The 21,783-nt window shown below is 42.1% G+C and overlaps 1 protein-coding gene and 1 pseudogene across 7 annotated transcripts in view; one reads left to right on the forward strand and one right to left on the reverse strand.

Moving 5' to 3' along the window:
• The first annotated feature begins 2,680 nt into the window (after positions 1-2,680).
• The window catches only part of APLP2 (amyloid beta precursor like protein 2), a 71,925-nt gene continuing 52,822 nt past the window's right edge, over positions 2,681-21,783 (forward strand). For 3 of the 7 annotated variants that reach the window (XM_057552306.1, XM_057552307.1, XM_057552309.1), the window contains exon 1: positions 2,683-2,897. In XM_057552306.1, coding sequence (XP_057408289.1) covers positions 2,793-2,897 — 105 coding nt within the window. In that variant the 5' untranslated portion in view covers positions 2,683-2,792. Of the gene's footprint in view, positions 2,898-21,783 lie in introns of all 7 variants that reach the window. The other 4 variants (XM_057552308.1, XM_057552311.1, XM_057552310.1 and 1 more) reach the window with 2 other exon arrangements.
• LOC102998355 (mitochondrial carrier homolog 2-like) lies at positions 17,942-18,853 on the reverse strand (annotated as a pseudogene).

Here is a 21,783-nt window from a genome sequence, read left to right on the forward strand (position 1 = left end):
GGTCACTGACGTGAACATATTTAGGATGAAAAATCATTGTTTGAGAACTGCAAGACTAAGTATGCTCCTGTGAGTGTCACTTAATAAAAAGAGAGTAACATTTTAAAAGAACATTGATAAATAGGGCAACAAACTTTTATTAATGATCCTTCAGTGTTCTGAAAATGCAAATAAACATCTTTCAGGACTTATTTTAATTAATTAATTAATTAAAACATATTAAGGTTTTTATTTAATTAAATTAGTTTATTTATTTCATGTGGGATCTTAGTTTCCTGACCAGGGATCAAACCCATGCTCCCTGCCTTGAAAGCATGGAGTCTTAACCACTGAGCCACCAGGGAAGTCCCCAGGACATAAATAATTTTAGACAGATAACCCCCAGGTCATTTTTCTACATTTCCTTGCCCTATTCCATGATATTAGAGCTCAGCCTTGCATACACAGTCCCAAAAGCATGAATATTGGGGCCACTGCTCCGAACCTAGGGAATTTCACTTGCTTTTCTCTTAGCATTTAGATTCATAGAAATTTAGACATCCTTGAGTTGAGTCCCTGATTTTGTGGGCAAGGAAACAGGTCCCAGAGGGTCTGTAGGACACATCCAAGGGTCCACAACAGAATTAGGACTTTCACAGTCACTTGGTACTGTTTCATGCATATTTTCACAGAAAATTGCACTTCATGCTTTTCTCTACTGTACATTCATTTTTCATTGAATCACACAAATTGGGAAAGTAAGACAGGCGTTTAATATTTACACTTGTCAGGGGAGGAAAGATAGTCCACATGATGAAGGGCTTGCCCATAGTTATACAGCTATGCCGGTCAGCTCCGGCTGCCATAGCGAAATACCACAGACTGGGTGGTTTAAACAACAGGACTTTCTTTCTGACAATTCTGGAGGCTGCGAAGTCCAAGAGCACGGTGCTGGCTGGCTTGGTTTCCCGATGATGAGGGCTCTCTTCCTGGCCTTCTCTCTGCGTCCTCGTGTGGATGGGGGTGGGTGGATGGTGGAAACAAGCTCTCTGGTCTCTTCTTATAAGGGCACTAATCCCCTCTTGTGGGCCCCCACCCTCATACCTCATCTAATCCTAATTACCTCCCAAAAGCCCCATCTCCAAATACCATCATATTAGGGGTCAGGGCTTCAACATATGTGAATGTTGGAGAGGATACACTTCAGTCCACAGCAACCGTTGAACTAGGACCAGAACCCAGCAGAACTGGTTTCAGTGACGCTGCACAAACATGTGTTGGGGTATCCGGGGTGAGGGGCCCTGCAGTATTACATACCCATGCCTTGTCAGTGGCAGGAGAGCTTCGGAAATAACTAGGAGAGCAAGTGCCAGAGTGGAGAATAGCGCTCTGGGTATTCAGAAGCAGATGATTTTACCTCCAAGCGAGCAGAGGAAGATGAAAAGGTTTTCAACAGGTAAATATTGGAGCGAGGACAGTGCAGGCATGGGGAGAGCTCTGCAGTGGAAAGGGGCCGGCTGTCTCTGGGGAATGGGGTAGAGCCTGTTCAGCCACAGGAATGGGCACGTCACGCAGCGGGGCTGGAAAATCCAGCGTTCTCCTCGTTGCTGCACTCTGCGTGTACTCCGTGGACGCTGTGTCTCCCTTTTTACTGTCTGTTTCCTGGGGTAGAGACCCTGTTCTTTATTCATCTGGAAACTGCAAGGACTATGCAGAGGGTGGTCCATAAATCTCGCGGCTATTGAAAGGAAACAAAGCCGGAGGCGCCCCAGCCGCGGCGAGGCCGTGCCAGCTGTGAACCCGGGCAGCAGAATGTTTCCCGACTGAAAGTGGAAACGCAGCGGAGCAAGAAGGCAGAGAGAAGCAGGTCTCTTGCTAGTGATCTTAAACTAGAGAAAAAAAGAAAAATGATCTTTTCCTAAAATACACGAGGAAGAGGACCTGGGCTTTGAGGTCAACGTTGTCCTTGCACTACTGGTCTCCAGTGGGAGGAAGCTATCCCGGGCTCTAGTGGCCACTGGGAAGGAACAGGAAGGATGAGGCCTAATAAACAGAGGTCAAAAGCGTGGAAACACGGCCGAGCGGAGCGGCGAGGAAAGGGCGAAGCCGGCTCCGGGCTGGCAGCGAGCTAGGAAGAGGCGCGCCCTGCGCGGGGTCGAAGCAGAGGAAAGCTGCCTCATGGCAGCCCTTCCTCTGCCCGGGGGGAGGGCCTTCTGCAAACCTGCCTGGACTCGGAACAATTCATCCTGGTTTTTTTTTTTTATCCTGTTTTTAATAAAATCATTTTCAGAACCCCAAAGAGGGCGGTACCCAGAGGAATCTGGAAAATACCCCGCAAGGGCGGGGAGTGGGGCGTGTCCGTATCAGGCCGCTGCAGGCGAACAGACGGGCGCATTGCGGGCAGACAACCATGCACGGTTCCAGAGGCCGAAGCGCGCCCCCACCCAGCCTGCGCACACCCCCGCGTACACCCCCGCGTCTCGGGGCCTCGGGGTCCCGGCGGGGGCGGGGCGTCAGCGGCTGGGGGCGGGGCCGGGCGGGGGTGCGCGGCTGGGGCGGCGGGAGGTGCGGGCCCTTCCGTCCCCTGATTGGATCTGGGCTGAACAAGGGGCGGTGTCTTGCGGCAGTTCTGCGGGCCGGCATTGGGCGCTGGATATGGGGGGCGTGGTTTTGTGAAGTCAGTTCCGGTCGGTGTAAAACCCCCGGGGCGGCGGCGAACAGGCTTTAGATGCTTCTGGGTCGCGGTGGGGTGAGCTCCCGATTCCGTGTGTGTGTGAGCTTGAGCGCCGAGCGCTAGAGCGACCCGGCGAGGGATGGCGGCCACCGGGACCGCTGTCGCCGCGGCCACGGGCAAACTCCTGGTCCTGCTGCTGCTCGGGCTCACGGCGCCCGCCGCGGCTCTGGCCGGCTACATTGAGGTGGGCACCGGGCGAGCGCCCGAGCCCTTTCTCCTGCGCCCGCGAGGGAGCGCGGCCTGCGGGCGGGCGGGCCGCGGGGTCCGGGCCGGGCGGGGGGACGCGTCGCGCGGGGCGGTGGGGGTGGTCCGGCGCTGCAGCGGGTCTGGCGCGCCTCCCCCGCCCGCCGCTGCTTGGCGCAGCGCTTAGCGCTGGAGGTCGGGCTGCCTCCGACGCCGCAGAGGCCAAATGAAAGGCATCGGGGTTGCGGGGGGCGGCGGGCCGCCTCGGCCGCCCCAGCCCCCATCCCGCCCGCGGCGGCGCCACATCCTCTGGGGACCCCGCGCGGCCCAGACGCCCACCCCGCCCTCCCCCGGGACCACGCGAGCCTCTGCCGTGCGCCCCGGGGTGGCTCGTAGCCCGAGACCCGGTGCGGCTGGGCTCGCTCCGGGGGCGGCTGTGCAGACCCTGGCCCCGGGCTGGGGCGGGCAGCGCGCTCCCCGCGCGGCGCCGGGGCTTCCCACCGGGGAGCGGCGGATGCGGCCTTTGTTGGCGAGGTGGGCCGAGCCGCGGGGATGCGGGCGTGCCGGCTCGGCGCCGGGGGAGTGCCGCGATGCGGGGCGAGCGCCTCTCGGGCTGCACCGGAGAAGCTCTGCAGCCCGCAGCGGGTGTGCCCTCTCCTTCCTGTGTGCCTCGCGCTCCAGATCCTGCGCGCTGGCATCGGGCCTTCGGGAGGAATTGTTAAATATAGCCGTTTGCCTGAGTCTAATAAACAAGGGGAAACCCCTCTCTGCTGCTGTGCTGTGTTGCTCCCTTTTGTGGTGGGTTTCAGCGAGCAGGGACGCGGTGGCCGTGAATACGTTGTAAAGACTCTTGTCTAATCGTACTTCTTTGCTGTAAGTAGTTTTTCTGCACCTGATAACCCCGTGGCATCTCTGTGCCGGGAGGATGTTCCAGCGCCTGGGCTCCTGGGTGATTCGTTGGGGTCGGGCCGCGGGGACAGGCGGCGTTGCTGAGGTCCGTGGGTCCTGCAGGGTGGCCTGGACGTGGCCGCTTCACAGAAACCTTTCTGTTCCTGAGGGAGACGTGGGACTTTATTTTTACTTGCCTTCTCGAAATAGTGCTTGAACTGTCGGACTGGAATGTTTCGGGTGTGTAGTTTATTTCCCCCCTTCGCTATTTTAAAAATTACAGTGGATTTCTGCGTGGTTGGCTAATTTCAGAGAGAAGTGAGACTGGATTTGATTACCTAGGCATTGACTGAGAAGTTTCTAATAAAAACCCACAGTTAGAACGTGTTCTTCTGCAGAATGTGTAAATATTTCCACGATTAGAATAAATCTAATCAAGAACAAACCTCCGATGGAACGGCTTAAAACGTTTGTATTCATCCTGTGTAAAGCTTTGATTCTTGGGGGGCCGGGAGCGGGGGGGAGAAGTTTTAAGTAGAAATAGTTAATGTTTATATACGCATGCTTTTAGATTAGGATTATTTTCGTTTCCACACAGTGGTTAGTTAGATTTATATCTGTGGTCCCCAATAGGGTGTCGCAGGGAAGCAAGCTAGATCATTGGGATGGGAGGGGAAGGAAGAAGATTTTGTATGGAACATAGAATTTAACTCTTAGGTCAGGATGTCAAAAACCATTGTTCACACTGTTTTACCTCACTTCCCAGAGGTATGAGTAACTTCAGGCACTAGTGAATTCACAAAAAAGGGTCCATCAATTTTAAAGTACATCTTTCAGGTTTACTTGATGCCTGCAGAGAAAGAGAAATGAACAATATCAGAATTAGCTGTTGTGGATTAAATTTGATTATTACCCACATCATTGTTCAAACGGAAAGTCTGGCTAGACAGAAAGTAGGAATTAGACATTTCCCTAAAATGGGTTTTGAATGCTGTGTTATGAAACTTCTCTTCTTTGGAACTGTGTTTTTGCCCATACTTGCTAAATTATCTTTCAAATGGTTTTTCCTTTTGTCCAAGAGGCAGAATTTCCTTCGTATGTATATAATTTGATTTAGTTTATTTGCTTTCAGGCAAAGGACTGCCTAAGCCTTGATTTAGATGAGGATGGCCTAAATCAGGATTCGCTTTGGGATGGTCCTTATTGAGATTAGCCAAAAGGATTCTAGCCAAATCCCTGATCAAATTGCTTGGCACAGAATTATTGATTGGCAAATCTTGAGTGTTGCTTGGTGTTGACTGAATTAATCTCTTACACCTGTTTAAAAGAAAAAAAAGTCTCTGTACTCAGGGTCACTTCCTCTGTTAAATCTGAGACAAGTTCAGTCGTGGGCCTGCTCCCATGTGGGATTCTCAGACGGTATTTGTGCTGAAATTCTGCACTCTGTACAGTGGACATTGAGGCTTCTGAGAGCCAGTTCATTCCACCACATTTTACAATGAGTGAGCCCTTTGATAGTCAATTTTCAGGAAACTCAACGTATGATGTCTGAGGCAGAGGATCAAGAAGCTTTGCGCTGATATTTCTGATTGGTGGTGGAGGGGATGTCACATTATGACCTGGACAGATACCAATGCCTCTGATAGGAACATCAGCCTGTTAACCTCATAACCATGTTAAAATCGTTTGATAAATGTGATGAGCTAAGTTTTGGCAAATCAGGCCCTCCTTTCGCGGGCGTTTGTTTCATCCTCTAAAGCTGGGCTGTCCCACAGTGTAGCCACTTGCAGTGTGGCTACTGTGATTGAGGAATGAACTTTCCATTTTATTTAATTTTAGTTAATTTATATTCAAAAACACTCTATTTGGTGATTGGAAAACATTTAACAGTGTTTGAAACAACTTGGTATATGAGTCTGCTTTTTAAACTATTTGATACATTTTATGAAATCTAAATGCAGATCCAGTATTTCTTGTGAAAATTTAGCATCTGAATTGAGGTGTACTGTAGGTGTAAAATGCACACCAAATTTTGAAGACTTAGTATGAAAAAACTTGTAAAATAACTCATTTATAATTTTCATATTGAGTGTATTGAAATGATAATATTTTACACATTGGCTAAGTAAAATATATTAAAATTAGTTTCACCTGTTTCTTCTAATTTTAATGTATCTTCTAGAAAATACAACATATGTAACTCATATCTACTCGACAATGCTAATTTAATTTCTTGCTTAAGGTTGGTGCTGCCCTGAGTGTTTTTTTTTTTTTTTTTTTTTTAAGGATTTTCTTATTTATTTATTTATTTATTTATTTATTTATTTTTGGCTGTGTTGGGTCTTCGGTTCGTGCGAGGGCTTTCTCCAGTTGCGGCAAGCGGGGGCCACTCTTCATCGCGGTGCGGGGACCGCCCTTCATCGCGGTGCGCGGGCCTCTCCCCACCGCGGCCCCCCCCGTCGCGGGGCACAGGCTCCAGACGCGCAGGCTCAGCAATTGTGGCTCACGGGCCCAGCCGCTCCGTGGCACGTGGGATCCTCCCAGACCAGGGCCCGAACCCGCGTCCCCTGCACCGGCAGGCAGATTCTCAACCACTGCGCCACCAGGGAAGCCCCCCTGAGTGTTTTTATGAGCACAATTTTTAAATATGTTGCTATTTTTTCCCCCAATAAAGTCTTGCTTAAAGTTGGTCCAGTATGATCTTAAGAACAATTTTGAATATTTTTCTGTTACTTTTTTCAATTAGAATTTTTATTTAGAAATAATTTCAAGCTTACAAAAAAATTATAAAAATTGTATGAACAGCTCTTATACCCTTTACCCAGATTCATCAATTTAACATTTCTCCTATTCAGCATTTGCTTTTTCATTCATTTTGATATTACGTATTTTTTGCTGAACCGTTTTGAGAGCAGGTTGCATACATCATGTCCCTCTACCTCTGAAAACTTCAGTGAGTATTTCCTAAGAACCAAGGAAGTTGTCCTACATAAGCTTAGTACAGTTATCAGCTTAAAGAAATTTAACTTTGGTACAATACTTTGATCAAGTCTGCTGTCTGTATTCCATTTTGCCAGTTGAACCAATAATGTCCTTCATAGCATTTGAAAACATGCTTTTTTTGTTGTTGTTGTTAAAGAGCTTTAGAATTCTTGGCAATAATATGTGAAGGGTTAATTTTTTTCCAAATATAAAAATCATATTTTTAACTTATCTGATATTGTTTCAACTCTGGAAAATCAAAACTTAAAAACCTTTCAAGATTCCTTAATTATATTACTCTTACTGAATTATTACTCTTACTGAATTCTTGGGCTTTTGCATTTTCTTTTTAAAATAACAAGAAAAATTATATAGGGAGTGCATATTCATTGTAAAAATTTTAAATGCATTTGAACAATAAGAAATGAAAAATAATCTGAGATTGTGTCGTCCGGGGAAATCTCACTGTAAACGTTTTGGTGTGGTGTGTATCCTCCTAGAGCTCTCAGGTACATACATTATATCAAAGTGACACATAAATTGCGTATTGAAGCTGGTACCTAACAATTAGTATTTTGAATTGTTCTAAAATGAACTACTGAAAGAAAATAGTTTTCTGTGTGATAAAAAGTAGGGATAAATTTTTGTACAGTAACTGTAAAGTCTGTGGAGGGAGGCCATTTGAGAATTCGAAATCGCCCATAATCCAATTTTCATGAGTTGTTTTTTTTAGTGAGATAAACTAGATTACCTTGACTCTTAAGTTTCGTATAGTGTACCTTGGTTTATGTCCTAGGATGGAAAGTGAGCCATGTAGGCTCATTCAAATAGAAACAAGTTCCAGTCCTTTGTATCAAGTATAACTAATAACTAACTACCTTATTGCTGAGAGAAATTTTCTTAAATAAACATCATGAAGGCTTTTTTTTAATGAAACTTTTTGAAACATAACTATAATCTATTTTTAAAATACAACTTTTCATTTGTTATTCATCCCACTGGTGTTTGTTGAACACTGCTACCAGGTTCTGTGTTAGATGCTAAACAGTGCAGTAATAAAAGCAACTATGCATAGGGCCTTTTCCTCTGCAGTGCACTTGCATGATGTGATTTCCAGACCCTACCCCCAGAGATTCTCATTGAGGATATCTGGGATTCTCATTGTCACAGGCTCCCCAGGGGATTTTTATGTGCAGGTAGAGAAAAACAAACTCCAGCAAACAAAAAGCCAACAGAACTCATCTGGGGACATTATCTTACGTAAGTCCTCAAAAGTCTGGTGAAGTAGGTATTCGTATCCATACCTAAAACGGGAGTCAGGTGAGGCCGAGGGTTCAAGGCAGTGCAGCAGGGCCAGGGTGAAAATTGGTCTGTCTTATTCTGAGTCTGTCGCTCGCTCTTTCTTCTATATCAGGGTGTTTTGGTTGCAGATTTCTTTTTACTCCTGTCTACCTGTTTTCTCCACTATCAAAAAACCTGATGTGAGTATTTTCTTTAAAAGAAGCTAATTTCATAGATGTTGCAGTGTTATCATGAATCAATATATGCTGAACTGCTAACAGTGGTTATCTTTGAAGGATGTAATTACAGCGGACTTTGCCTTTTTACATTTTCCATAGGTTTTAAAAAAATGTCTAATGCTTTTTAATATAATATGCAAGTTCTCTTTTTTTTTTTTAAGAGGGGTAAGCTTGTTCTATCTTTGTATTCTGATAAATTTTAAGGAAAGAAACGGTGACCACTTGTGGGGAATCTTACCAAAATCAGTGTATGGGATTCTTTGGAAGAGAAAAGGTTACTGGCACCAGATCTATGATCATTGACCAAATTGATAGACAAACTATTAGGAAGAGGCTGACACAGTAACCAATATGACTGGAGTAAGACTGTGGTCCAGAAAAAAGTCAGTCAGCATTTGGAGTGGGGCACCTGAGGTGTGGGTTAATCGAATAGCTCAGCACAACCTTTCTACTCTGCCTTCCTCAGCCTCACGCCTCCTGTGGCTGCAGAATGGCTGTTGCAGTTTCAGAGCACGTGCTTCGATTTGATAACATCCAGGGGATTGTGGGGCTTTCTCAGAGCGCATCAGCACAAGACCCCTCAAGTCTTACTGTACAGAATTATATCAGGTGCTTCCAGCCACACCAGTCATGGGTGGGGAGGGGATGGTGGTGCTGTGATAGGCTTAGACTGCACACTGGGTTCTGTTGGAAAAGAGGGCTGTGGATGTTGGGTAGATAGCAACCCAACATCTGCTACCAGGGCATTATCTGTTTGGGAGGTTATATAGCTAGGCTGGCTGGAAAGAAAAAGAATGAATTTATTCTTACCTAAATGATCTGTGAGTTAAAAGTTTGCCGGTGAAATTGAGACCTCAAAGGAACCTCCCAGGTGATTTATCAGGATCTCGGCACATCCTTTTGAGGGATATTGCCATCCAGAACAGAAAGGCAGGAATGGAGAAGTATGTAAAAATTTGTAAGGGAGGTAATTAGCCTAGAGAAGAAGAAAACGTGGGATTTAGTGTTGGTGAAGAATGTAAGCATTGTCAAATTTTTATATATTGGCTCTGGAAGGCTAAATAGACGACTTACCTAGGCTGAAGCAGAATTTTTACCTGGAGAAATGAGCCAGTAAGAGTGTGAAGAGTATAGGACCCTTTAATTATGAATATGACCAACATAGTATAGTAAATATATAAAAGATACTCATATCCACCACCCAGTTTTGTTAAATTTTAGCACTTTCTGTATTTGCTTTAGCCTGTTTGTTTGTTTTTTTTTAAAGAACTAAAACATCATCAGTAGAGAAATAAAACATTGTTAGGCCTCCTTTGAACTTTCCCCCATCCCATTAACCTTCCTTTCCAGAAGTAACTCTTACCTTGAGTTGGGAATTCAGCATTCCCACTCATGTTTTCGTGTTGAGAGAGACCCCCTTCATCTCTCTGGATTCCGAAGAAACTTACCCAGGCTCTTAGAGTTGTAATAAATATTTATCAGTGCACAGTGCTAATTGTTCGAGCGTATTAGGATGATTGTAGAAAGCAACGATGCTAAGATATTTGAACTGAAAGTAAGGGTAACCCTGTGCTCATGAAGGTGCCGAGCACTCAAGGCAACATTGCAGCCCTCTCCACCCACGTCTCAAGCCTGGAATATTTTTGAGCTTTCAAAAATTTAAATACACAAAGGAAAAAAAGTTACAGCTCAATGTATTTTCGTAAAACATACTTGTGTGACCACTGCCAAGGTCAAGAAATAGAACGTTCCCCTCCCCCACTTCCCCCTCCCCCTCCCTCAACTATTATCCCGACTTCTATGGTGATGATGTCTTGCTTTTCTTTTTTGTAGTTTTACCACCCAAGCACTCATCCCTAAACACTGTAGTTTTTCCTGTTTTCTCGCTTTATAGAAATGGCATCGCTCAGTATATATTGAGTATCTGGCTTCTTTCACTGAACATGTTTTTGAGGGTCATTTGGATTGACGAGCATAGCTGTGGTTCACTTGTTTCCACAGCTGTATAGTATTCCAGTGTATGAAGAAACCACAATTTGTTCTACTGTTGATGGACATTCGGCATGTTTCTGGTTTGAGGTTACTGAGATAATACTGTCCTCTTTGCTGCTTGCCTTTTTACGCTATTCTCAATGATGTCTTTAGAAGAAGTTCTTAAGTTTAATGTCTAATTTATCAGTTATTTTTTTAAATTATGGTAGGTGCTTTTTGTGTCCCATGTGAGAAGTTTTCCCCACCCTGAGGACATAGTTATTCTCCTGTTGCTTACTAGGGGCCTTTTTTTTAAAAATTAATTAATTTATTTATTTATGGCTGTGTTGGGTCTTCGTTTCTGTGTGAGGGCTTTCTCTAGTTGTGGCAAGCGGGGGCCACTCTTCATCACGGTGCGCGGGCCTCTCACTATCGCGGCCTCTCTTGTTGCGGAGCACAGGCTCCAGACGCGCAGGCTCAATAGTTGTGGCTCACGGGCCTAGTTGCTCCGCGGCATGTGGGATCTTCCCAGACCAGGGCTCGAACCCGTGTCCCCTGCATTGGCAGGCAGATTCTCAACCACTGAGCCACCAGGGAAGCCCCTCTACTAGGGGCCTTTTGTTTTGCCTGTCACATTTGGAGCTACAGTTTACCTGGAACTGATTGTTGTGTAGATATGAAGTATTGGTCTTTTTATTATTATTTTTTTTTCCATATGGCTATCCAACTTGCACCATTTATTGTCAAGGTCTCCTTTCCCTTCTGTTCTCCCATGCCACCTTTGTTGTTAATTAATATCTCTGTATGGGTGAGTCTATTTCTGGGCTCTCCTAATCCATTGATCTCTTCTCTATCCCTGTAACAAGAGTACACTGTCTTAATGACTGTACTTTATAATAAGGTTTTTTTGTTTTCTTAATAATTTTATTTATTTATATTTTTTGTGTGCGTTGGGTCTTCGTTGCTGTGCGTGGGCTTTCTCTAGTTGTGGCGAGCGAGGGCTACTCTTCATTGTGGTGTGTGGGCTTCTCATTGCGGTGGCTTCTCTTGTTGTGGAGCACAGGCTCTAGGCGCATGGGCTTCAGTAGTTATGGTGCGCGGGCTCAGTAGTTGTGGCTCTCGGGCTCTAGAGTGCAGGCTCAGTAGTTGTGGTGCACGGGCTTAGTTGCTCCGCGGCATGTGGGATCTTCCCGGACCAGGGCTTGAACCCGTGTCCTGGAATTGGCAAGTGGATTCTTAAACACTGTGCCATCAGGGAAGTACCTATAATAAGGTTTTATAACTACTAGAGCAAGCCCTTCTGCCTTGGTTCTCTTCAGTAATGTCTTGACTATTCCTTAACCCTTTTCTTTCCATTTACATTTGCCACATTTAGCCAAAAACACTGGTTGGAATTTAGATTCGATTGCATCGAGTCTGTAGTTGAATTGGGAAAAATAGACATTTTTCCAATACTGAGCCTTCCAATCCAGAAACATGGCATATACCTTTATTTAGGTCCTCTCTAATTACCCTCAGTGTTTTATAGCTTTTTGCATAGAGATCTTGTACATCTTATGTTAGATTTATTTATAGATATTTGATTTCTTAAATGCTATTGTAAATGGCATCTTAAAATTGTCATTTAGTTGTGGTTGTTGAAATGAAGTTGATATTTTCAAATTGATCATGTATTCAGCGGTCTTGCTAAGCTTGTGTACTAATTCTAATAATTTATCTGTAATTTTTAAAATTTCTGAGTATATTCTGTGAATTGTGACAGTTTAATTTCTTTCCTTTTATTTTCAAAAAACGAGATATAATTGAATATAACATTGTGTAAGTTTACAGTGTACAGTGTTCTGATTTGATACATTTATATATTGTAGTATGTTTACCATTGTACCATTGCTGCTAATACCTCTATCAAACATAATTATAATTTCTTTTTGGTGGTGAGAGCTATTAAGATCTAGTCTTTTAGCAACTTTGAAGTTTATAAAACAGTATTGTTGACTATAATCACTGTGCTGAACGTTAGATTTCCAGAGTTTATCTGCTGTTTACAAATTTGTACCATTAAACAACATGCAAGTTTTGATATATAATATTTTCATTATCATTCAAGTAAAAAAATAGATTTTTCCATTGTGATTTAAATTTTTTACCCACAGGTAATTTAGAAGTACACTTCTTAATTTCCAAAGATGTGGAGATTATCTGGTTGTCTTTTTGCTGTTTATTTCTAAGGTAACTGCATTGTGGTCAGAGAATTAGTCTGTATGATTTCAGTTTTTTCAAATTTATTGAGACTTGCTTTATGACCTAGTTTATGATAGAATTTTTGTTGTGTGCATAGAGAAAATGTTTATGCTGTAGTTGTTACTTCCAGTGTTTTACATGTATTCTGATCATGCTGTTTTCATGTTGTTCAGATCTTTATTCTTATGATTTCTTAAATCTTCTTTTTTTCTTTTATTGAGAAAGGTATGTTAAAAATCTCCCACTGTGATTTTGGGAAAGTTTTTTTTCTCCTTGTCATTCTGACAATTTTTGCTTTGCTTATTTTGAGGCTGTCATTAGGTACCTACAGATTTAAAATTGCTATCTATTCCTGAAGAATTGGACTTCTCAGAGTTATAGTTTCCCTTGTTATCTCCAGTAAGGTTTTTGCCTTTATCAACACTTGGTCTACTGTTTCTATCTTTGTGTTTTAGATGTGTTTATGGTTGCTTTTTCTTTTGTTAACTTAGGAGGCAGAGTTCGTCTTTTACTGGAATATTTAGTCCATTTTCATTTAATGTGATTGCTAAAGTATTTGAGTTTTCATCTGCCTTCTTATTCAGTGTTTTTTGTTTGCTCTGCTGGTTCTTATGTTTCTTTTTTTCTAATTGAAGTATAATTGGCACACAACATTATATTAGTTTCAGGTGCACAACATAATGATTTGATATTTGTATGTGTTGTGAAATGATCACCACAGTAAGACTAGTGAACATCCATCACCACAGATAGTTACATATTTTCATGTGTGTGTGATGAGAACTTTTAAGATTAACTCTCTTAGCAACTTTAAAATATACAATACAGTGTTATTAATTATAGTCACCATGCTGTACATTACATCCCCAGGACTTATTTATATTATAACTAGAAGTTTGTACCTTTTGACCACCTTCACATATTTTGCCCACCCTCCACCCCTCAACCTCCACTTCCCACCTCTGACAATGAGTGATCTTTTCTCTATATCTACGAGTTCAGTGTTTTTAGAGTCCACATATAAGTGAGATTGTACAGTATTTATCTTCCTCCATCTGACTTATTTCACTTAGCATAATCCCCTCAAGGGGATTATGTTGTTGCAAATGGCAGGATGTCCTTTTTCATGGCTAAATAACATTCCTCTGTGTGTGTGTGTGTGTGTGTGTGTGTGTGTACACACCATAGTTTTTTATTCATTCACCTGTCAATGGACATTTAGGTTGCTATGTTTATTCCCTTATTTAACTCCTTTGGAGGTGGTTATTATTTTACTTCTCTCTCTTATTACTTTGGAACATACTTGTATAATCTTTTGTTTTCCCTTTAGTGGTTACTTTAGACATTTCAATATCTTTCAGTGTCTTATATTAATTGGTATTTTTGCCCTCTTCCTGCTCAGTAGAAGGTTATTAGAACACTTTAACTCTATTTAACCCCTCTCAACATTTTTGCCATTGTTGTTATGTATGTTAATTTCATTTAAACCCCAGAAGACCTCATACAAGCCATGTTTTATACAATCAAATGAATTTAGATCAGTGATTATGAACTTTGGAGGCACACTGGTATCATCTGGGGGAACATTTATAAAACACAGATTGTCTGCACTCCAATTCAGACAGATTACATCAGGGTCTCTTGAGGGAGGGTGTCAAGCATTAGTGTTTCTTAAAAACTCCGGTGATTCAAAGATGCAGTGAGTTTGAAAGCCTCTGATTTAGATTTACATATTCTCTTTGTTACTCTTCATGCCTTTTGTATCTCTGACCTTCGTTTTGGGATAATTTTTTGTCTTCCAAAACACACTAGAATTTTCTTAAGGTTGGCTGGTGACATATATTCTTTCACCAAATACCTGTTTTAGTGTCGTTCTTGCAAGATAGGTTCATCGGGAATAGAATTTCTTTTATCATTTTAAAGATCTTATTCTTTATTCTATTCCTGGTAAATACCCTGATGTTCAATATTATCAATAGCTTATTGGAATTAACTGTCAGATTGTTGTTCCTTTGAAGATAATGTGTCCCTTATCTCTGACTACTTAGTAGATTTTCTCTTTGAATCTGATTTTCAGCAATTTTACTATGTACCTAGGTTTGGATTTTTTTTAAATGTATAGTCCCTTGGCATCCTTGGGGGATTGGTTCCAGGACATCCCTCCCCACAATACCAAAATCTGTGATGCTCAAGTCTGTTATGTAAAATGGTTCTAGTATTTGCATGTAACCGTCAAATATCCTCCTGTATACTTGCAGTCATCTCTAGATTACTTAAAATACCTAATGCATGTAAATGCTATGTAAATAGTTATAAATATAATGTAAATGCTATGTAAATAGTTGTAAATATAATATAAATACTATGTAAATAATTGTTGGCCCGTGGCAAATTCGAGTTTTGCTATTATGAATTTTCTGAAATTTATTTTCCCCTGAGTAGTTTCAATCCATGGATACTCAGTCTGAGGATATGGAAGGCTGACTGTCTTCGGCTTGTAGAGCTCCTTGAATCTGTGGTTTGTTGTCTTTCATCAGTTTTAGACAATTATCAGCCATTATCTAAGTATTTAAGTATTTAAATATTGGTTCTGCCTATTTCTCTTTTCTCTGGGACTCCAAAAACAAACATTGTAGACACTGTTACTCTGTCCTGTGTGTTTTTCCATGCCTCATTTGATAGCTTTTCTTTTGACCTATCTTTCGGCTTACTAATGATTTCTCCAGCTATATCTAGTCTACCATGAAGTCCCATCCATTGAGTTCTTAATTTTAGTTGTTGTGGTTTTCAGTTTTATAATTTAAAATTGTTTTTTTTAATTGTTCCTAGATCAGAGCTGAAATTCTCAATTTTTGTCTTTTGTGTCTTTGAACATGAAAAGTATACTTAGAGTCTCTGTCTGGTAATTCCTGTGTTTGGGGTCCCTGTGGATCTTTTCCTGTTGTGGGTTTCTGCTGGTTATTTATTCATGTTATTTTGTGTCCTTGTTTGTCAAGTTATTTTTGATTATGAGCCATATGTTTTATTTACACAAATGCTTATAGATTAATTTAAGGCCTAGGCTAATGTTATGCTCCAGAGAATGTTTGATTTGCTTCTACCTGGAATTTGATGAACTGGAGATCCAGGATCTCTCATTTCACGGATTGAGAGGATTGGAAGATGAGCTGCAGTCTCTGAAGTCCTGTCAATTCTGGATTACCCGTCTAGGTTCAGCCTGCATTGGGGTATCAACTCCAAACCACTAGTGTATTTCCAAATATGTTTCCTTTCTCCTCTCCCTCCTGCCCTGGACTCCAGTCCCTTTCCCATTGGTCCTTACAGGCTGTTAAAAGCACTGCTCAGCTACTCCCTTTAGGATCTTTCAGCATCCCCAGAGGAAAAAAGCCCTGTGAGCTATATTCATCTCCTTAGACTTTCATCCTCCTCTGGTTACTGACCTAGGAAATCTTCACTGTCTTTTTAGGTCCCTACTGCCTTTAACTAAGTGCTTTTTAAAAAATATTTACTTATGTGGCTGTGCTGAGTATTAGTTGCCGCACGCAGGATATTTGTTGCCAAGTGTGGGATCTTCATTGTGACATGTGGGATCTTTAGTTGCGGCATGTAGGCTCTAGTTCCCTGACCAGGGATCAAACCCAGGCCCCCTGCATTGGGAGTGCAGAGTCTTAACCACTGGACCACTAGGGAAGTCTCTAACTAAGTGCTTTTAAAAAATATTTTATGTTGCTTTTCTAGCTGTCTTCATCAGGAGGGTTGGTCTGAATTACCTAGTTGACCATAACTGGAAATTAATTCCCTTGAAATTAGATATCTACTGGGAGTTTATAGAGAGAACCTGTGTTACTTTAGGTAATTAGGGAAGAAGAATAGACAAGCAGGAATAGAGTGGCAGATTCTGTTGGTGGTTGGAGTGATAATAACAGTGATAGTTATATTTATGGTGCAATTACTATGTATAGTGTTTTACATGTACTCACTGAAACCTTTGAACTACCTTCTGAGACACATACTATGGTTATGTGTTTTACAGATATAGGAACCGAGGCATGGACAGATAAAGTAACTTGACCAAGGTCACAATCAGTAAATGATGAACTGGCTTTCAAGTTTGTGCTAACTGGTAGAACAGATGGCCTGGTCAGAGGCCTGGAGAAGGATATCTCAGGTCAGCATGGGGCCACCAAAGGTTTATGGAGAAGTTACCAAACAGTCAGCATTTAGGCAAAAGTTTGCAGTAGGTGATTCTTAGTAATCAGAAAGTAAAGAGAAAACTCTTCTGAGGTTATTTCTCTATCTTTCTCCACTACCAAACCACTATCAGGTCATGGAATTTAGATTTACAGTCATTGTACGTTATGACTTGAGTGTGTATCATCTCAGGAACCTATTTGCTACTTCTTACAGTCTTTCATTAAAAAAGACTGAGATTCTAAATTGATTTTTTTACAGATGATTATTATGGTGACTCTTAGTGTGTATCCTGTGTTAAAGAAAAAATATATGGTCATTGTGAAAAATCTAGAAAACACAGGTAAAGCTAAAAACAAACAAAAAGCAAAACAAAAAAACAGAAAGAAATTAACAGTAATTTACCATCCAGGTAAGTAACTTTAAAATTTTTCCAGTCTGTGTTCTGGACATCTTTGTTTTTTGAAAGAATGGATTCTCCCTTATATGTTTATAAGCTGTTTTCCTGCCTTTTGACATATTGAATAACTTTCCAAGCCGTTAAAATATTTTACAGCATCACTTTTTTATTTTTTTATTTTTTTAATTTTTGGCTGTGTTGGGTCTTTGTTTCTGTGCGAGGGCTTTCTCCAGTTGTGGCAAATGGGGGCCACTCTTCATCGCGGTGCGCGGGCCTCTCACTATCGCGGCCTGTCTTGTTGTGGAGCACAGGCTCCAGACGTGCAGGCTCAGTAATTGTGGCTCACGGGCCCAGCTGCTCCGCGGCATGTGGGATCTTCCGGGACCAGAGCTCGAACCCGTGTCCCCTGCATTGGCAAGCGGATTCTTAACCACTGCGCCGCCAGGGAAGCCCAACAGCATCACTTTTAATTGAACCACCCTTCATGGTTTGGGGCATTTGAATTCCCTGCATTTTTAAATATGCAATAGCCACCACTTTTAGTTGCCTTCCATACTCTGAATTTGGAGTACTTAAGCCGATGCCCAAATATTTTGAGTTATTGCATGAGAATGCTGCCTGCCAGCCAGTGGTTGGATGTTTGCAGCAGTATTGGAACCATAATTTGAATATTTTATTGTGTTTTGCCCTTATTTTATTGTTGAGTAGCACAATGTTTGACGGAGTTGGTGCTTTGTAGATCTAGAGTCTTTGAACTTAGGTGAACGCACAGTGGGCTCAGTTATGTAGAAAGAACTAAGGAATATTTATAAAATGATAGAATTAAGTTTTTTTTTTCCATTTTCCCAAGATTAAATGATTATTTAAAAAGCACGCCACACTGTATAGAAATCAACATTCTCTCCCATAATTCTGTGCATCTGGGACTATAGAAATGTCACTGTCCCTGCCCCACATCTTCAAATTAACATTCTTAGGTCACAACAATAAGTCTTCCCAAAGGGGACCTTCCGGGAAAACAAGCTATTTCCTCGGCTTATATTTCCCCCTCTTTGTAGCATGCACCAGCAGTCTATCCAAGAAGAATATACTGGGGAGTAGGGAGGGCATCCACCAGCAAGCCCACGGTTGTTGACAGCCGTAAGATTAGAGACAAGCACAAGGGGATACGTCAACATACTGGCAAAAAATCCTGTGACAGCTTGGGAAGAACTCTTCATTTCATTCATGGTGGAAACCCCACTGTCCAGTGCATAAGTATTGACGAGGTAGGCCAGTGAGTTACAGAGCCACAAAGAAATACTGTCACCTAGGAGGCGAGGAATAAGACCCGCAAAAAAATCCTAGGATGGCTTCTTCCCGATGGATAGTTGCTAGGAAGTCACAAAGTCCACAGTACTTGGATTCTCTGCCAATGAATTGTACCATAGATCTCAGAGTGATCACGTGGAAGGGATGTGTGATGAGAGTAGCAGCAGAATGAGCCATCGCCTCTCGAGTTGTCTCCTTGATAACTCGGTCAAAGGAAGATGAAACTTCTTTCTGTACATTTCCAGATCCTGACTCCTCAGCCTTGTCACACTCCTGGTAATGTGGTAAAACTTCACCATGGACCACAGTTCCAAGGACCCCTGAACACAGTCTTGGAGTTAAGCCTGTGAACAACCCACGCTTCCCATTGATGCTCGCAATGTGCTGAGCATAACAAGAGAGACCAGGAAGCTGACAAAATTGCTGCCCAAAAATATTTCATCCTGTTGTTGGAGGAAGGGGCTCACATCCCACCTGGATGAGCACCTTCACGTACGTGAGCGGCTGGGACAGGATGGTGAGACCGGAGCCCGGGAGCACCTGACTGGCCGCGTCCGCCGTGATGGCACCCGCGGACGGACAGACAGATGGAGCCGCCAAGTGACCAAGCCGGTCCCGGATCACGTGCCAGGGCCGCTGGCTTCCCTGGCCCGCCCGCTGTGCGCCTAGAATTAAGTTTTTAAGGATAATTTTTTCCTAAAACACTGGAAGTAGTTGAGATTTGTATAAATTATTAGCTTTCTAGTGACAGAACCACCACCCCCCGCCCCCAAAATAACATGCATATCTTTGAACTTGCCCATCTTTTCAGGATTTTATGTAAAAACAAGAGTCTTCTAATTCTGTCATTTATTTGTTTCTTTATAATTTACATTTCTAATTTTTCTTTAATGCAAACAGTATGCAGTAGATATCTCTTTTTTATCCTTCTAGCTGTATCTCAGATTGACATTTAAAAGAACCTTTGGATATAACTTGTTCCAGAGTTGAAGACTTTCCCTGGTAACTGGTTCATTTGAAGTTCTTCATGGTCATCATTATTGGCAGACATTTATTAAATTGCTGTATGCAGGGCACTGCACAGAACACATAGCACACAGCTGAGGGCAACATATATTGGGTTGGCCAAAAAGTTCATTTGGTTTTTTCCGTAAGATGTCTCTAGTAGCGCTTAGTTGTCTTTAACTTCATTTGAAACAGTTTTGTTAGATTGTATTGTGATAGCTGTCATATCAGTATGCATTTTTTAAAAACTATCAAAATTGGTGAAGTTTTGTGTATCCATTTTAATATTGAAGATGGAAGGAAAAAAAGCAACATTTTCAGCATATTATGCTTTATTATTTCAAGAAAAGTAAAAACAACTGAAATGCACTAAAGGATTTGTGCAGTGTATGGAGAAGGTGCTTTGACTGATCGAACGTGTCAAAAGTGGTTTGCGAAGTTTTGTGCTGGAGATTTCTTGCTGGACCATGCTCCACAGTCTGATAGACCAGTTGAAGTTGATAGTGATCAAATAAAGACATTAATTGAGAACAATCAGTGTTATGCCACTCGGGAGATAGCCGACATACTCAAAATATCCAAATCAAGTGTTGAAAATCATTTGCACCAGCTTGGTTATGTTCATCGCTTTGATGTTTGGGTTCCACGTAAGTTAAGAGAAAAAAACCTCTTGACACTATTTCCGCATACGATTCTCTACTTAAACATAATGAAAATGTTCCGTTTTTAAAACAAATTGTGACGGGCGATGAAAAGTGGATACTGTACAATAACGTGGAACAGAAGAGATCGTGGGGCAAGTGAAATGAACCACCACCAACCACACCAAAGGCCGGTCTTCATCCAAAGAAAGTGATGTTGTGTATATGGTGGGATTGGAAGGGAGTCCTCTATTATGAGCTCCTTCCGGAAAACCAAATGATTCATTCCAACAAGTACTGCTCCCAGTTAGACCAACTGAAAGTAGCACTCGACCAAAAGCATCGGAATTAGTCAACAGAAAACGCATAATCTTTCGTCAGGATAATGCAAGACTGCATGTTTCTTTGATGACCAGGCAAAAACTATTACAGCTTGGCTGGGAAGTTCTGATTCATCTGCTGTATTCACTGGACATTGCACCTTTGGATTTCCATTTATTTCAGTCTTTACAAAATTCTCTTAATGGAAAAAATTTCAATTCCCTGGAAGACTAAAAGGCACCTGGGACAGTTCTTTGCTCAAAAAGATAAAACGTTTTGGCGTATGGACACCAAGGGGGGAAAGCTGGGGTTGGGGGGGGCTGGTGGTGGTGGTGTGATGAATTGGGAGATTGGGATGGACATATATACACTAATGTATAAAATAGATAACTAATAACCTGCTGTATAAAAAAGTAAAATAAAATTCACCAAAAAAAGATTAAAAGTTTTGGGAAGATGAAATTAGGAAGTTGCCTGAAAAATGGCAGAAGGTAGTGGAATAAAACGGTGAATATATGCCGTGGAGCAACTAAGCCCGTGCGCCACAACTACTGAGCCCACGTGCTGCAAACACTGAAGCCCATGTGCCACAACCACTGAAGCCCACGTGCCTAGAGCCCATGCTCCGCAACAAGAGAAGCCACCACAATGAGAAGCCCACGCACTGCAATGAAGAGTAGCCCCCGCTCACCACAACTAGAGAAAAGCCCGTGCAGCAACGAAGACCCAATGCAGACAAAAATAAATAAATTTAAAAAAAAACGGTGAATATGTTTTTCAGTAAAGTTCTTGGTGAAATGAAAAATGTCTTCTTTTTACTTAAACACCCAAGGAACTTTTTGGCCAAGCCAACTTTTTGGCTTCTTTTGTTTATCATCCTAAGATGATAAACAAAAGCATTTTAGGTGGTTGGAAAAATGATAGTCAACACTTCTCCAGTCTTTTAAAAATATATTATTTTAATCTAGCTTATCTTTTTTAAAGAACCTACTTATAGGGTTTACTTCCAGGTATTTTTACATTGTCAGCCATTAAGTTCCTGCTTTCAGTTCTTTTGGGTATGTACTGGAAAGTGTAATTGCTGGATCATATGGTAATTCTATGTTTAACTTTTTGAGAACTGCCAACCTCTTTTCCACAGGGGTTGCACCATTTTACATTCCCACCATCAGTGGCAAGGGTTCCAATTTCCACACATCTTGGCCAACACTTGTTTCCTTTCTTTTTATTTTTTTGGATATGGCAGCAGCAGGCCCCCTTTATTTGTCAGAGACTCTAGTCTCCCCAAGGGAGGCTGAGTGTGGGTTGTCATTTTGTCTTATACCCCTGTCTGTTCTCTGTCATCTAGAGGCACAGAGTTTTCAACGCTTGTTGAAAAGAGGATAAAGTTGGCTTGAAATCGCCTCTTGCAATAAC

Source organism: Balaenoptera acutorostrata, chromosome 9, assembly GCF_949987535.1.
Source record: "Balaenoptera acutorostrata chromosome 9, mBalAcu1.1, whole genome shotgun sequence".
NCBI lineage: Eukaryota > Metazoa > Chordata > Mammalia > Artiodactyla > Balaenopteridae > Balaenoptera > Balaenoptera acutorostrata.